This window comes from Entelurus aequoreus, linkage group LG02 (genome assembly GCF_033978785.1).
Source record: "Entelurus aequoreus isolate RoL-2023_Sb linkage group LG02, RoL_Eaeq_v1.1, whole genome shotgun sequence".
NCBI lineage: Eukaryota > Metazoa > Chordata > Actinopteri > Syngnathiformes > Syngnathidae > Entelurus > Entelurus aequoreus.
The window spans coordinates 9,541,922-9,558,781 of NC_084732.1; the positions used below are offsets into that span (position 1 = coordinate 9,541,922).

Sequence of the window (16,860 nt, forward strand, 5' to 3'; positions counted from 1 at the left end):
CCAAAACAGAAAGTGCAAGACTGTCAGAGACATTTTAAAACAAGCTATGAGTGCACTTTTGTGCATGATGTCACTAAGATGACATATCAAAACAACACTAAATTAAAGTGCACTTTTTGTACAGAACGCCACTACAATAGTTTAAAACAAATAAAGTGCACTTTTATGCATGATGTCACACAAGATATTTCAATAACTGTCAAATAAAAATGAGCTGCATAATAGGAACTCCAATAGTGTATGTCCTTCGCTATGTGGTAGGTTCCTGCGGACGTTATCTCCTTCTGTTGTTGACTATTTTTTTCACACGGTGTTGATGTGGAAATCGTTGCCTCTGCATTTTGTTGGTGTGGCACCGAACGGAGATGTTGACATGCGGAGTTTCAAGCACTCTTCATTCTCTAGCGGGTGACTTTTCAAATGATGCTACATATTAGCAGTAATGCTACTTTTTGTAGCAACACTTTTGCCCTACACTTGACAAATTACGGTTGTCTGTTCGACATCTTCCCGGAATTAATTATTCCTTCATTTGTTACCAGATTCGCACCTTCTTTCTCTCGTATTACCACTCGCACCCCAGCTAACGTTACCCATGCCGCTACCTCTCTGTCCGCAAGGGCATATATGTATGGGACGTATGTAAGAAGGTGCGCTTGTTTTATGTCTATGTGAGAAGGAGAGACAGGAAAGAGTGAGAAACGCCTGTAGTGTAATGGCCGCAGCTAAAAGCAACTGCGTGAGAACGTATACTCGAATATCATGATATAGTAATTTTCTATATCGCACAGAGACAAACCCGCGATATATCGAGTATATCGATATATCGCCCAGCCCTACGTTAGACATCAACATTGTCTCAATTTACAAATACAACTATTTTGCAAACATTGTTTAGAAGTCAGTTTTATAAAAACATATATGTACAATCAACGTTGTATCAATGTCTTGTGCCTGCTGGGTCAGGGAGCAGGATTTCAAACACCTGCTCTGAAAATTTGGTATATCTGACTTAGAAGTTAAGACCATGTATTTGCCCAAAGAACTGCAATCTATTCTTGTGAGTGTTGTGTTGTGTACTCCTCCTCCCCAAAATCGCTACACCCCTAGTGCTTAAACGTGGGATTTTGTTAAGTAATTGCTTGTACACTTTGTACACAAGGCGCCAAACTGCCCAAAAACGTGTACTCACATGGATGAAGCCCGAATATTTCTTGTCAATCTCCACTAGCTGTTGATCAGCCTTGTTCTTCATGGTTGGCTCAGGGTCGGTTCCCATGGCAATCAAGTACGGCACGCACTGAAAACAAATGTTTGCAGTGTGGTAAGCGTGTGTTTAAAAAAAGTGATTAGTGGGGGATTGAGCATGAGGTTCACCTGCACAGGATGGATGAGGCCTTGGCTGAGTGTCAGCGTGATGACGCTCAGAGCAAAGTGTCGCACGGCGGACTGCGTGTGGAGGAAGGACTCCAGCACTTGCTTCAGGTAGAGCTGAATGATGGAGCTGCTCATGCCTGAGGAGATGTCACCCATCTCCTTCAGATCCTCCTGCTTGGCCTTGTCCTTCCCTGAAGAAACAAAAAAACAAGGTCGGTTTTCCTGGTGTGAGAGAAGATAAGAGGACAATTGATGTATTAAACTCACATTCACGATCAGCTTCCTGCATTCGTGAGTCCTCCTCTTGTAGGTACGTCTGCAAGTTTTTAAGCACCTGGATCTTCAGATTGACGAGACTGTGCTCGTCAGATAAGGTGGTGTTGTAGAGGCTCTTCACGTCCTGCACAAACATGAGCTCCGGGTACATAATCAACTGGAAACCTTGAAAGAAAAGGGAATATTTTAGATGCCAAGGAATATACATGACAAGACACTAGGGCTGGAAGATTCAGGCAAAAATAATAATCACAATTACTTTCATCGATATTGTAATCCCGAATAATAACACGATTATTAATTAATTTGAAAACATGGTAATATATTGTACCAGCAAAACTCAACTTTAAATATAGTTTAAAAAAAATTGTAACAAATAAACCACAGCAAGTAAAATAATGATAATGGTAATAACAATAAATTTAAACAACAATAGAAATTAAAAATTTTAATCGTTTTTTAATTGCGTTTTTTACTTTTCACACTTATTTTACCACCATGTAGTGTGTGCTTTTTGTGTAAAAAAAAAATGTACTAAAATATGTGTTAATTAAATGCACAAATCCCCATATGTATTGGTGCAATACACCTTTGGAGAATTTTGACCAGTATTTTAGGTCAAAGCATAATAATTTTGTAAATGTGTCAATAAGTAAGCATAATAACATTTTGCTTGTGTAAAGTACTTTTTTGAAACCTTTATTTTGTTAGCGAAGTCAGACCAGAGGACAGGAGGAAGAGTGCTGTGCTGCAGTTCTCAGCTTGACGACAAGTAAGGAGAGAATTTGAGGCTGTAAAAAAAAAGAGAGCGCCTCTCAAGTTGCGACTGCTGTTCTGTTTGTACAATGATGTTACATCGATGATGTCGTTCACAACAACACAAGCAGATAAGATGTGTTGTGGGTCTATGGGTTGTTCTTGCTAGCTTTCGCTTCGTAGTTTAGTTGCTGTTGAAAGGGGCCGTCTTGACATTGTTTAGTTCAGGACGGGTCGGTTAAGAGTGTCAGGGATGAATTAGCGGTACTGGACACATTATTTTGCCAAACAAATGTTTCTTCTCCTCACAATGACAACATTTCACTTACATTTATGTCAATTTCCCTGATATTCTGCGTTTAACAGTGGATTCCGTTATATATGTCAATTATGTGACTCTGTTTGCGGTTACGTGAATCATATGCCTTACCTTTTTTGTTCGGTTTAGTGATTATTGATTTGGCATATTAGCGCTATTTCAAATAAAAAGTAGCAACCATGTTGGGATCCCAAACTTCTAGTCGACGTGCGCTTTTTTTTCCCAAAAATTCGCTCTATATCTGTTGCTCTGGTAAAAGCTCCAGAATTGCATGGCCCATTAATCTTTTTTTTTCTTTCCATTATTATATTTTCATGAACGTGAGAAGCCATAATCAAAATTGAAATCAAAATTTGATTAATTGTCCAGCCCTACAAGACAATAGGGTTGTACGGTATACAGGTACTAATAAAGTACCGCGATACTAATTAATTGAAATCGGTACTATACTGCCTTTGAAAAATGCCGGTACCGTTCTTTCATCTGAATGCCGCTGTGGGTCGGTGACTACAGAGCCGAGTGTTGATTGTGTCAAAACACACACACAAAGTGCATACAAGCAGGAGAGGAAGAATGGCAAAAAAAACGACAATTCCACTGGTTAATAAAGAGGGTCCGTGAGCTTCAAAACTAACAATAAATGTGACGCTTTAAACAAGGAGGCGCTGCGCTGCAAGTGTTGCTTTAAAACACGCTTTGCCAAATGTGGCGATTAGTATTAGTACCTATGCTTCAAACTTAGGTAAACATTTAAATAATAAGCATTTAGATCTGCACAAGGAGTTATAAAGAGTGACAGGTAATATTGTAGTTGTTACACCTGTCCTGTTGACCGGCTCTGGTGCAGACCATATAGTTGAGGAGCACAGGGCAGATGTTCCTTTCAGGGTCGATGTTTTCTTTGGGGGTAACACTCTTCTCTCTCTCTTTACTCGCCCACTCACTCACTGACGTCACTCAGCCAACACGTTGACATTCTCGCAAACACACATATGCTACTCTCATGAGGTAACCAGCTCCCATGCTGTGCACATGTAGATACGTAGACGCGCGCACAGCTGCTTGGATTGATGGCAAATATTAGCGAAGTTAAAACTGCCCAATTAGCGTCAACTAATGCCAATGAAATGACTGAATTTTGTAACAAATTCCTACAATTTGTGTTTTATCTTTAACAATGTGGGGTTTACCTGCTACATGACTTATCCGTGTACATTTATCCATAGTTTTGTTTTTAGTACTTACTAATAATTGTATTTTTCTTAAAGTGGCAACCATAAATCATGGAGCATTTAATATAATGTCAATAAAGCTTCTTATTATATTCTAATCTTATCCTTGATTATGGCAGACTACATGTAATGTAAAAAATGTAAATTGTTCTTTGAGTGCACCAAGAAAAGCCCAATGTGTTTAACGCCTTTTAATTTATATTTTAACCTTGTAAAATTGTTATTTGAGTGCAATAGGAAACATATGTTTATTGTAATGTAAGATTTACTGTTAAAATAAAGCCAATATTGAAATTTTTCGTAGTTCCCTTTATTTGGAAACGTATCGATATACATTTTGGTACTGGTACCGGTACCAGTACCAAATTATTGGTATCGGGACAACCCTACAAGACATATACTAAAATTGCCAACATACCTAAACCTATCAAGGCCTTCAGCTGGACTACTTCATCTGTGTGAGTAGTGAAGTACAGGAGATGCTCCATCACTTTGTCCTTTATGATGATCTGCAGGAAGAATCTGAGGTTGAATATTCGTGCTGGTCTAGCGAGGAGATGAACGCGAGGAGAGAACGCCTACCTTACTCGCGCCTTTGAACTCCTCTTGGTCAAAGTCAAAGTGTCGACACAAAGCTCCCACGGTAAATAGAGAGCGCAGCAGCGTGGGTTTGTTGGTGATTAGAGTGGAGCTGTTGGGGTCTTCCTGATGCTGCGTCTTGAGTTTAGCCAGAGCATCTGCACATTGAGGCAAACAGAACAACAGAAATAAACAGGAACCCGTTCCTCGCATGTTGTTCTGCAAATTAAGTTAGGTGTATGTCGTCTTACTATAGAAGCGATTGAAACAAGCCCAAACAAACTTGTAGTTGTGCGTCACTTTGTTCACAACAGCACCAAGACAGCTTACACAGTGTTGTACGACCTAAAAGGCAAACAAAACCAATTATATTACATGCATAAGCAATGTTATAAGAATGTGGTGAATAGGGATGGATAACAAAACGCGATTCTATGACGTCACAGGTGCTGATGTGAGCGGTTAGGAACCTCATCGAAATTTTTTTTTGCTATTGGTGCCTCATTTCGGTGTTAAATTAATGCAGACTTAGCCACCTGCAACAAATGCTTGCAGGTGATTTTGTGCAAGTAACGACTAAAGCATGTCATTGTTCTGCATATTGTCCGTGTTCTGTACTGTTGCAATAATTACAACAATTTGTTGTGTAGTTTATTCATATTGTTGTATTATCACTTAGTTATCTTTTCATTTATATTATTGATGTATTTAAATTACAATTCTGTTCAGCTAACATGTCACAAATTTCCAAAAAAGGCATTGTTTATAAACGTACCAATACTACAGTAGTATTGGTCACGAGAGGGGACCAAACTAATTAGAGCACGCTGTTCAGTATTGTGGCCACTGATTGGCTCAGCCTCAGGCAGCATTACTGTTTTAGATCAAAAGAGTGCAAAGGTGACTAAAGGGTCTTATTTAATGTCGAGAGGGCTCTCATATTGTTGAAAAGCACATTTAGAAGGTCGTAAACTGATTTTATGCTCTAGGAAAGAAAATATTTAGTTAATAATATATGATTCCTACTTCACGGAAATTCATTTATTGATGTCATGTCTGGTCCAATTAGCAGCGATAAACAAGGGACGACTGTAACTTTGGTTTTACAGTGGAAATGATACCAGTCTGTGGTGGTAAATTAGACTGACCATCATGCCGTGTTTGACGATGAGCTTCATGAGGTCATCTTCTATGGTTGTGAGAAAATTCTCACTAGGATTGTCCATCAGAGGCACGACCAGCTCAAGGATCTTGGCGACATTGCAAATCACCATGACGTCATTTGGAGTCTAAAATGAGAGAAAAAAAGAGAATTTTTAGATTTAGATTGGCCAGCCACTAGATGCAGCTACTGCACAATAAACAATGCTTACGTTGCTCTTGATGGTCAAGTGAGGTTGCATTGTCATGGCATGTTTGACCATCAGCTGTGGTCTGATCTTGCTGAACAGGTAGAGGGTGGTGATGCATGCTACCAGGTGACCGGAGTCCACCCCTTTGTCCTCACAGTCTGCAGCACAAAAAGAGAAAATCACTGTTATAAAACCTTTATTAACAGTTTTAACTGTCATACAAGTGTAAAAAAAGTTACTATAAATGCTTCAATTACGGCACTATTCAAATAACTGCTGAGTCTTCTTTAGTTGGCGTGTGAGTTGGCTACAAAAGCAAACAACCTCTGGGGTCTCTAATTAGCAAAAACATTGGTGACAACCTCCTGATGTTTTCTGTATGAACTCCACGGATGGTAGTAGCTGCATTTGGAGTATCCTGAGTCATCCGCATCCAGCCACTTTATCTACCCTCTGCATGCTCTTTAAAACATTGGTTGTGCCTACTCAGCTGTTGGTGTGAAACCCATGCGTGTACACCTGCCGTACTGTTGTTTACAATCAACTCACTTATTCTGCTCACTTAAGAGATGCAATCCACTTTGCACACATTTAATCGATCAGCTTTGCGTGTGTTATCAGGTTTGCACGCGTTTTATTACACGCAAAATCAGGCTCTTTGTGCGGCGCAGCCTCAAATGGACTCAACCTCCAGCGGCCCCCAGTTAAATTGTGTTTTGGTAGTAACTGCATTTGGCGTATCATGAGTGGTTCGCGTCCATCAGCTTCATCTACCCTCTACTTGCGCTTAAAAATGTTGCTTGTGCCTTCTCAGCTGCTGGTGTGACACTCTGCTGTAATGTTGTTTACAATCTTGCGCTTAAAAATGTTGCTTGTGCCTTCTCAGCTGCTGGTGTGACACCCTGCTGTAATGTTGTTTACAATCAACTCATCCAAGGTATTAACGCTGGCTGAGCAGTTTGTTCCTTCACCGCTGTTATAACATTGGTTCTGTTGCTGTTATGTGTGCAATCTCACTATTTTACAATACCGCCATTTTTCCCAAAAAGTGTACCTCTGATGAAAGGAACACACCAAAAACAAATATCCACTGCAGAAGATACTGGCTCTCAGGAGGATATTCAACAAGCTGCGTTTTTCTAGGTAATCTAGGTCAATAAACATCCCGGCCCTAGCTAGAGCATTAAACAGCAGAGGTGTCAAACTTGTAGCCCGCAGACCCATATTTTTTGTCCCGCTACTTAACTTCATACTTTAGTGTAATTGCAGCCCATGCAACCTGGGCGGCTAATATTCAAACATATTATGGCAATCTTAAATCCAACTAGAAAAAACATGAACTACAATAATGGTGCAGACACAACAAAAACAAAAAAAGCAACCTCCTGTAGCAGGCAAAATTCTCTCTGACGATTTCCTGGGGAACTGAACTGTTTTAACAATATACAATTTCTACATTTAATTTTCCATGTATACCGACTTAAGGACTACCATGGCTAAGAGTCAATATAGATACTGGTAGAAGTAGTTAAAATATACACATACTGTTCATATACATTCACTGTAAAAACATACATATACACATACTGTACATATACAAGTACATATACATACATACACTCATGCACATAATCACGTTTCATCAAACATAAATTAACGTTGTTAAACTGGATAACACATGTCACACTGACAAAGCTTAACCTATTGTTACTATAACAATCTACAAGGTTAATATAGGTTGCTTCTCTTTCTTCCCCTCCATTTTTCTGCATTCTTTTGTATCTCTAGTTATTGTTACGTATATGTATTGTTGCATTTGAACAACCGTATTGTTGATAATAGAGGTAAATTATTGGTATTGTTCATTATCAATAGCGCTATTTCTATTGGTATTTGTATTGCTCCATTTGTAGTGTAATAATGGTAATTGTCATTTTTGTATTATTATTTATTTCGCCAACTGCTTCTTTGCTTTCACTTTTACCATCATATTTGTACATGTCGTATTTGCTGATGTTGCTCTATTGTTGTTGTTTTTGTTATTGTTGTGTTTGCTGTTGTTGTTTTTGTCTCTCTGTCTTATCTCCCTCTTGTCCCCACAATTTCCCCCTCTGTCGTCATTTTTTCACTCTTTCTATCCCCTCCTGCTACGGCCCGGCTGCACCAAATGATAATATAAATAAATTGAATAAAGTAAAATACAAATAAGGCAACAAGAGAAGTATCTTACACTTCTCTTTTGTAAAGTAAATCTGAACAGCCGATATGGGCATTTACATCAACTATATGATTTGCCTGAGAAGCTGGACAGGACAAAAAAAAAAAAAAAAAAAAAAAAGGAAGTAGTTAAAATATTTTGTTATGTGGTCAAAACGTGATTCTGAAGGTAATTCTTTGTGCGGCACAGCCTCAACTGAACACTACCTCCAGCGGCCCCCATTTAAATTACGTTTGAGACTCCCTGATTTACAGTAATTGCTGAAAATGTCAAAATAATTACAAAACAACTACCCTAGCTATGATTTTGAAATAAATGAATTTACCTGCAATAGGCTCCTCATTATTGGGTATGTGCTCCACCAGATTGTCCACCAGCTGACTGCAGGCCTTCTTAGCAGGTTTGTATGAAGCTGCTTCTTCTGATTTGAGCAGCTAAAACGATGCAGGAGTCAAAAGAGATGATTATAAAAAGCAATCATAAAGTCACAAGATATCATTCGAAAGTCTTACATTTTGGAGGAGCTGCTCAAACCAGTCATAGCCAGAATCTTTACATGCAAGGACCTAGGGTGGAATGGCAGCAAGGGTAAACATCTTGTTTGCACAGCAGCGTGTTCAAGCATTGAAACAGCTACACACCACATCTGTGATGTTGAGGATTTTTCTGGTCATGGCGTCTGTGTCGTGACTGGGGGTGGGCGTGAACCAGATTTTCTGGAAGGTCTCATTCACCAGTTTCTGCAAGAGGAAATATGTTGAAGTAAATACAAGTGAATAGGAAAACATATGAGGAGAAGAATTGGAAAGCAAAACCAACCTTAATCCCTTCCTCATCGTTGACTCTCCGGATCATTTTGACGCACATCTCTGTGATCTTGTGGAAGTCGGGTAGCTCCAAGCAAATGTCCCTCAGGATCTTAATGACTCTCTTCCTCACGCTTATACCTGTGTCCTATTGATGGATGAACCATGTCACAGTTATGCTCTTTGTCCATTTTTAAAGCTTATTTATTAAAAACAGCATGCATTAATAAACAATTCTGTTAGCTATAGACGAGATCATTTTCAACTGTGGGCAAGGTATGAAATGCCAGCAATTAATAGCAATAAATAAAACACGGCAAAATTATACCATTAAAGTTAATGCAAAAATTCAGTTTGTTAGTAGAGTGAATATATACAGTGATGCCTACAATAAACAATTGCGTCAAGTTAAAATGTTTGCTGTTTGGGCAGTCGTGGGTCACGCAACATGCATCCAATTAATTTTTTGCAAGCATACATATATCCTCATATGTCAAATGGGGTGAAGATATTACCAATATTCTCTCAATGAGCATGTCGTAGTACTGCTCGATGAGCTCGGGTCGACTGAGCACAAAGCGACCGACGAGCTCCACGGCAGCCTCTCGCACGCTAGTGGAGTTGTCCATGAGGCGACCATGAACCCCGCGTTGCATGTCAGACTGAAAAGCATCGAAGGAAAATAAGTCAGACCAAGGTAATAAGCCAATGAATGGATAACGATGATAGCTAATAGCTGAACACATGCTCGAAGCAATGAGTCTCCTATTATACAAACTAGGCTTTTTAAAACAGTATGTGTCCCTCAAGCTTGTTTGCTTCAGGTAAAAAAAACACAAGCTTCTGAACACATCTTTAGGGAAATCTTGAGGCTCTGCCATTTATCTATCTATCAGTCAACTACAAACATGAGAGCTGTAAGTATGATCATTTTGTAAATAGGACATTGCTGTAAAAATGTGAGTGTAATGTTAGCACTCACATAGCTATGCTATTGTTGCTAACAGAACATTACATAGGTATGTTATTGTGTGTGTTATATGACATGTATTACGTTGGACAAGAGGATAAAGTGCACAATAGCGCTTCTTGGAACACACTAGTTGACAAACACAGCTCATTAGCATTGAAGCTACAGAAAAACAAAAGTGCATGTACCCAGTAGCCCTTACTAAAAGCAATTTTAAAGGTGTTTAATTCAAGCATCAGGGCTACATTTTGGACAATATACTTCAACACACTAATGTGAGACCGCTGACACTTATTTAAACTTGTTGAAAAAAGCATTAGATTGGCCCAGTGAAGAGCAGATGGGTAATTGAGTGCCTCACCCTTGCGAGAATACTTGGATCCACAGCCACAACCTCAGACAAGCACTTCATGGCTTTAGTTCTGACTGCAATGGCGCTCTCGCCGAGAACTCTCAGAATCTACGCAGGACAGCATGCGTTAGCCGTAAGCAACACGATGCCTGTTACGTGTCAAAATCCATTCTTTTACCTGTGATAGATAAATGTCAAAGCTCTGTGCCAATGGCCTCATGGAGGCTAAATATCGGACAATGAGACATGATTCCTTGTAGTCCATCGTCTCAGAGAGGACCCTGGAATAATGATGAGCATTTATTACAGAGAGGACTGCCAAGTTTGACTGCAAACCTGTAGCGTTGCTTACCCAGTATGTGAGTTTCTGATGACCTTGCGCAGAAACTTTTTCCGCAATTCAGCCCTCTGCATGATGTCCTCAGTGGTGTCGGCGTCGTTGGCACAATACCGACCTTTAGGGTCCTCGTCCTCGTCGTTATGAGACTTCATGGCCTTGTCTGCCTCACTTGTGATGTCCCTGTACCACTGGGCGATGTAGAAACTCCTGGCAAACTGCGCAAAACAAAACCAAAAAAGTGAGTTTCCAGTTTTACTCAAATACTGTAATGATTAAAGTAATGACATGCTCTTACCACTAGGGAGGGATCTATTTCGCGCTTCTCCTCTATGTAGCAGAGCAAGGCCCGCTGGAGTTGCTGCGTCTCATCATTGCCAGGTGACTGCAAGGACATGATCTTAAAAACAGAGATCTGGAGTTTTTGCATCATAGCGGTTAACAATACCTCCTTGAGTATGCGGTCGATAGCTTTCTGGTCCATCTTGCTATTCACCGCGTCTTTGCGCAGGCGAGACGCCACAGTGCCCAAATAGTCCAGCGACGCCACCCTCAGCGCCATCTCCGTCTGCTTGTTACTGAACTGGTGCACCTGGAGAATGAAGGGGAAGACAAACTTTAGCCCAAACTTTTTCCAGTAAGGGCCACAGACTGACAAATCAAATGATGCGGGGTCCATTTCGGTAGTTTTCACCTTTAAAACCGGTACAAAATATAGATTTTTTTAAGGAACTAGGAAAATGTAATTTCGGCAGAAATGTGAATAGTGACGAGCCAAAGCCGAACTGAAATGCAAACAGTTAGAACACTGGCCAGGTAGCAACAAGTAACAAAAAATATGAGCAAAATGAGGTAAAAAAGCAAGCATGCTAACAGTACTTAGCTAAAATGTCAAAAATACCATGCTTACAGTTATCATTAGTGAAATATCAAATTATATATGACACTGAGGTGTATACCTGCTAAAATAGCAAAAAAAAGCGAGTATTCTAATGTTAGCAGGCTAAAATGCTATCTGTAACATGTGTCACATACCAAAATATGACTGAGGTGTATACCTGCAAAATAAACTATAAAAACTAGAATTCTAGCATTAGCATGATAACAGATATTATTCGTCAAGTAACAAAATATTTGATGCTGAGGTATATACCTGAAAAAGTAACATGCTAACATTAGAATGCTAACGACTGTGTCGCGGGCCGTTAAAAATTAGCTATGGGCCGCAAATAGCTCCCGGGCCGCTCTTTCATCACCCCTGTTTTGTTGGATAATGACTGATTCTGGAATGATGTTGCTCACCAAGAGGCGACCAAGTAAGCTCAGCAGCAGTTCAGCAGCAGGCCACTCGGGTTTGTTGACAGTGGACAGAAGATCATGGACAAAGTTCTCAAACAGAGGCCGGTAGTCATCCTCTCCTTGCTTACTGCCACACCTGACACACACGCACACACACAGTGGTCACGACAGTCTGACTTTGATAATCCACAGTGCAAAAGAGTTCTAATACTAAATACCAACAAAGAAGCGGCACATGGAAAAGCTGAATATTAATGTAATATTTGACAAACTGAGTGGATTGAGTCACCACTCGAAAATCCCCAACTTTAAACATTATGGGCCTGGTCTACTAAAGGTTTGCGAGCATTAAAACATGTGCAAATTTGATAGGGCACGCAAAGCTGATCTACTAAGCTCGTGCGCAGAGGATTCAGTCTCGTAAATGAGCAAAATAGAGAGCGCAATCTATTCATTCGTTTCAAAACATCAAACGTCACAGGTAGGAGCATAAAAACACAAATGTAGTGGGACATGGTAACAATACCGAAGTACACGCAAAATCCTCATTCAAATTACGCGGTCTGCACTCTGCACCACTTTTTGCACTTGTTATCAAGTGTGCACGCAGTCTTACTAGATCACCCACTAGTTTCTAGACGCTGTTTAGCGCATGTTAATTGGATCTCAGTAGATCAGGCCCTATCTGTGCTGTTAATATAGGGTTTACGAGACAGCAACAGTTTCACCTTGGAACGGATTCATTCTATTAACATTATATCCAATGGGGATAAAATCATGACTGTGCATGTGTTTTTGTGGACAAAACTGACTTACTTTTTGAGAAACACAGATAGGAAGTTCTGAGCCGTTCTCATTGCCGTCTCATAGGAATTTGTGATGAGGGCCTCTTTGTCCACCTGTCAAAAGGATATTTTTAAAAGATTTAGGATGTTGTCAACATAACAATGCCACAAGTTAAAGTCAATCCCCCGCAGCTCACTTTCTTATTATGTTCATCTTCTGCATCCCTTGAGGGCAGCTGCACCACACACTGGATGAGCTGAAGAACCAAAGCGGTGACCATTTGGATGTACTTGCTGCTCCCGTCTAAATCGCTGGTGTTTAATCTGAAATAGACGTTTACCGAGCATTAGTATATGTCATTTTAGATTGAGTTAAGTCATCCTCATTCAGTTGTTTACCTGAAGTTTCTAAGGTTGCGTTTACTTGAGGGCAGCCTGGCCATGGAGCTGAAGATCTCTTCCAGAATGAGCTGCCTGTGCTTCCTGTAGCGGGAGAACACCTACGGAGGAGAAGAAGGTATACGTCTATGAATGTTCTCATTCATCCAGGTCACTGTAATCTCAGGGCATTCAATCGATTGCAATTGGACTGTTTGGCTTGTCTTAGAATCATTTTCGCCTCTCATCCGAGTAGGCTTCATCATTTGCATCATTCATGTTCATAGACTTAGATTAGTGAGAAAAACAGCTGTTTTGATTCAAACAAGCAATCCTACTGTCAAAGCTAACGAAAGTAGTTGAAGTGTAATTTCCCCTCGTTAACATTCAGGTATTGTGTGGCAGAACAATCACTGTAGATCGACTACTACCTTCTGTGACCAGAATGTTTCTAACTCCTGTTATTTGTTAGAGGATACATTACAGAGTTCCAGAAATAACAAGAACAGAGTGGATGAGGAGGAAAAAGGTGTCATTCCATATGTATCAGGTCTATCTGAGAAACTCAGAATATTTTTTTTGCCAACACTACATCCCAGTACACATCAAACCAGGCAACACCCGGAGACAGAGACTAGTGCATCCTAAAGACCGGACAAACCACACCCACAAAAAAAACAATCTGGTGTATGCTATCCAGTGTAATGATGAATGCACTGATTCAAATATTGGGGGAAAAAAACAACTACTAAGCCAACGCATGGCACAACATGGCAAACTCTTCAGACCAAGACTCAGCTGGGAGAAACAGCACTCCTTTGAGAACAAAAATGTACAGATTAGGACAGGGAGGATGGATGGTTGTAAAGAAAAGTGAGGGAAGCCATCTATGTCAAGATTGAAAAACCATCTCTGAACAGAGGAGGTGGTCTGCAACACCATCTATTTCCCACATTCAACACTGTCCTTTCAACCATTCCTAAAAGACTTTGCAATTTAGCCTCCAACAAATAACGGGAGTTAGAAAAATTCTGGTCACAGAAAGTAGCCAGAATGCCATTTGTGTCATTTGTTTACAACTGAATGTAATGCTAACGTGGGTGATTCCGACTATTTTGGACTGGTGGTTGTCGACCCACAGCGATCGTTCTGCCACACAATACCTCTATGCTAACGAGGGGAAATTACACTTCAACGACTGCTGTTGGCTTGACAGTAGGATTGCTCGTTTGTATCAAAACAGTTGTTTTTCTCACTACAATAAGGCGAAACCATCCTTGCCCAGGCACACCCTCCTGGTTTTGGAGTATAAATATTTGGGGTTTTGGCACTAGTCGCTCGACTAGATCTAAACAATCTAAGTCTAAGACTAGATCTGACCAATCTAAATCTATGAGCATGAACTGATGAAGCCTATTTGGGTGAGAGGCGAAACGTCTTCTAAGACAAACCAAACAGTCCAGTTTCGATCGATTGAACGCCCTGAGAGAAGAACGTATAGTATTTATTATCACATTAATGAGAAAGACACGCAAAACCATAATGCAGCGTCACACTTACTGCGGTCACCAATCCGATAGCGCTCAACTGCAGCTCGCTGACATTCTCCACAAAAAATGGAGTGATACCCAATGCGGACACCTAAATGGTAGACATAACGTGCAGGACGATCAGACGATGTCATTTTGAGCCCTTAATGAGAGTCTCACCTGGAGGATAGTGGTGTCCGTGAGCAGCTGGACCTCAACCAGCTCTGAAATGCTGCTGACGATGTCGCACACTTTGTTGTAAAGCAGGATCACCGTCTTCTGCTTGTGGGAGGAACACTTTGCTTTCTTGCCCTTTGAATTATGCGAGCCACCTTGGAGACCAAGAGAATCATTTGAACGCCTTAAAGTATTGATGAAGTGAAATGTGAAGATTGTATTATTGACCTCCGTGGGAATCCAATCTGTAGGTGGGGTCAAACTGAGGATATAACGAGTTCTGCATGTGGAACTTGGTGTACTGCAACACCCTCTCGATGACGTCTTCAATGAAAACAACCTTGGGCATGCGTGGGGACGTCATGATGTTCAGCGCGGTCAGACAAGCGTCAGCTGACTTTGTCACACGCTCCAAGATGAGGTCGCGCCATAATCGCTCCTCATCCATTGAGTCGTTGCCCTACAAAAAAATGTAAAAGGCATGAAGGGACATGAGCTGGGGTTTTTTTTAAATTATAGTAAAATGCCTATATTCTAAAATAAAAATTGGGGGGGAAAAAAAAAAATCAAAATTCGACCAAAATAAATTTTTTATATTACTAGAAAAAAATGTTATTATTAATTTTATTAAAATAGTAAAAATAAAAAAATACAAGAATAAAATCTGAATATTATAGGAAAAACACTCTACTAGTTTATAAGAATAATTTTGGACTCTTATGAGAAAATAAACTAATTAATCAAAAATAAAGGTATAGATAATGCAACTTAATAATAATAATTATTATTATAATATCATAATAACTAATAACTAAATCATCATAATTTGACCAAAAATTAAGAGAATACCTCAGAGTTTTGAGGGGGAAAACAAATAATTTTGGAGGTAATATCATAAAAAAATAAAACAATGATTTTATAATGCTATTTTACAAAAATAAAGTTAAAATATTAGGAAAAAACATTTTGAATAATTGTGTTATTAAATAAAGTAAAAAAAACAATAATAATAATAGTAATATTAAAATTCTAAAATTTCATGAAAATAGTCTTAATAATACAATAATAAAATTAGAATATGGGAAAAAAAACTATATTTTACAAGGATAAAAGCCCCTGTATGAAACAGAACAAAACAGTGAAGAAGGGCATGATAATAAAAGCAGCCTGACGACTTACTTGGTTCATTAATGTTGAAAGTTTAACACTATCCTGAATGTTCTTCTCCAAGATGTTCATAAATCTCATTATTTTCTCAGATGGAAACTGTGGAAAAGACGCACATGTAAACTCATGATCATTTCCGTACATCACTATGACACAAACATGCTCCTCCTACCTTATTAAAGATGCCCATATCTTTAATCTTAGACGAATCGCTGCCCAACTCGCCCAGCTGGTGCTTTCCGAGCAGCATCTCTTGGGGTATTTCATCATCACCGTCTTCGTCATCGTCTGAGTGAGGGCACACAAAAAATGTTGGAATGCTGATCATTTTTACCAAAACAGACGTAATGGGCAGCCATCTTTACCTGCAGTGAAGTCCACATCCTCCAGGTTCTCCAGAATGTTGTCCATAGCGGCTGAGAATCTCTTAAATGTGGAAGAGTCCATCAAATCTGCAGCGTGAATTAAAACAAATGTTAAAAATGATGGCTTTATAGGATTTAATTTGCAAAAAGCAATTAAAAAACACAATACCCTCAGGCCGCATCTTCTCGTACGACTTTTTGTCTTTATGTTTTTTCTTTAGTTTTCTGGACACTGAGCGACAGAATTACAAAGAAAAGAAGACATTTGCAACATAAAATGGAAAACGTTTCCTTTACAAAATACGTTTTGTCAAACTGACTCACAGTCACTTAGATTCGGAGGTGGACCCCGGTCGCCCTCATCCGAGCTCCAATCTTGCTGGCGGTGACGACCTCTTTTGGCCTCATGCTTCCATGTCTTGTCGTGACCTTTCTTCTGCCTTTTCCTTGCCACTGAAACCACAACAAGAGTCAAGTAAGACCCTCGCCAATTATTGCCACTTTTGGAGTAATATTCCAGAGGTGCCAGTTGGGTGTGTGGTCTACAAAGGCAAATTACAATTACATGAACAGCTGTGGCTGTGGG

General features: G+C 39.7%; 1 protein-coding gene across 5 annotated transcripts in view; it reads right to left on the reverse strand.

Moving 5' to 3' along the window:
- LOC133629973 (nipped-B-like protein B) overlaps positions 1 to 16,860 on the reverse strand; it is a 57,914-nt gene that overhangs the window by 6,601 nt on the left and 34,453 nt on the right. For 4 of the 5 annotated variants that reach the window (XM_062021154.1, XM_062021138.1, XM_062021143.1 and 1 more), the window contains exons 12-40: positions 16,599 to 16,727; positions 16,444 to 16,506; positions 16,275 to 16,361; positions 16,082 to 16,197; positions 15,922 to 16,008; positions 14,971 to 15,202; positions 14,746 to 14,897; positions 14,597 to 14,677; positions 13,058 to 13,158; positions 12,856 to 12,982; positions 12,690 to 12,772; positions 11,877 to 12,009; positions 10,873 to 11,166; positions 10,590 to 10,792; positions 10,416 to 10,518; positions 10,247 to 10,345; positions 9,431 to 9,577; positions 8,929 to 9,063; positions 8,751 to 8,849; positions 8,622 to 8,675; positions 8,435 to 8,543; positions 5,913 to 6,049; positions 5,688 to 5,828; positions 4,791 to 4,884; positions 4,543 to 4,697; positions 4,379 to 4,469; positions 1,645 to 1,818; positions 1,378 to 1,568; positions 1,193 to 1,300 (exon numbers count right to left, since the gene is read on the reverse strand). In XM_062021154.1, coding sequence (XP_061877138.1) covers positions 1,193 to 1,300; positions 1,378 to 1,568; positions 1,645 to 1,818; positions 4,379 to 4,469; positions 4,543 to 4,697; positions 4,791 to 4,884; positions 5,688 to 5,828; positions 5,913 to 6,049; positions 8,435 to 8,543; positions 8,622 to 8,675; positions 8,751 to 8,849; positions 8,929 to 9,063; positions 9,431 to 9,577; positions 10,247 to 10,345; positions 10,416 to 10,518; positions 10,590 to 10,792; positions 10,873 to 11,166; positions 11,877 to 12,009; positions 12,690 to 12,772; positions 12,856 to 12,982; positions 13,058 to 13,158; positions 14,597 to 14,677; positions 14,746 to 14,897; positions 14,971 to 15,202; positions 15,922 to 16,008; positions 16,082 to 16,197; positions 16,275 to 16,361; positions 16,444 to 16,506; positions 16,599 to 16,727 — 3,725 coding nt within the window. The remainder of the gene's footprint in view (positions 1 to 1,192; positions 1,301 to 1,377; positions 1,569 to 1,644; positions 1,819 to 4,378; positions 4,470 to 4,542; positions 4,698 to 4,790; positions 4,885 to 5,687; positions 5,829 to 5,912; positions 6,050 to 8,434; positions 8,544 to 8,621; positions 8,676 to 8,750; positions 8,850 to 8,928; positions 9,064 to 9,430; positions 9,578 to 10,246; positions 10,346 to 10,415; positions 10,519 to 10,589; positions 10,793 to 10,872; positions 11,167 to 11,876; positions 12,010 to 12,689; positions 12,773 to 12,855; positions 12,983 to 13,057; positions 13,159 to 14,596; positions 14,678 to 14,745; positions 14,898 to 14,970; positions 15,203 to 15,921; positions 16,009 to 16,081; positions 16,198 to 16,274; positions 16,362 to 16,443; positions 16,507 to 16,598; positions 16,728 to 16,860) is intronic. The other variant, XM_062021162.1, reaches the window with a different exon arrangement.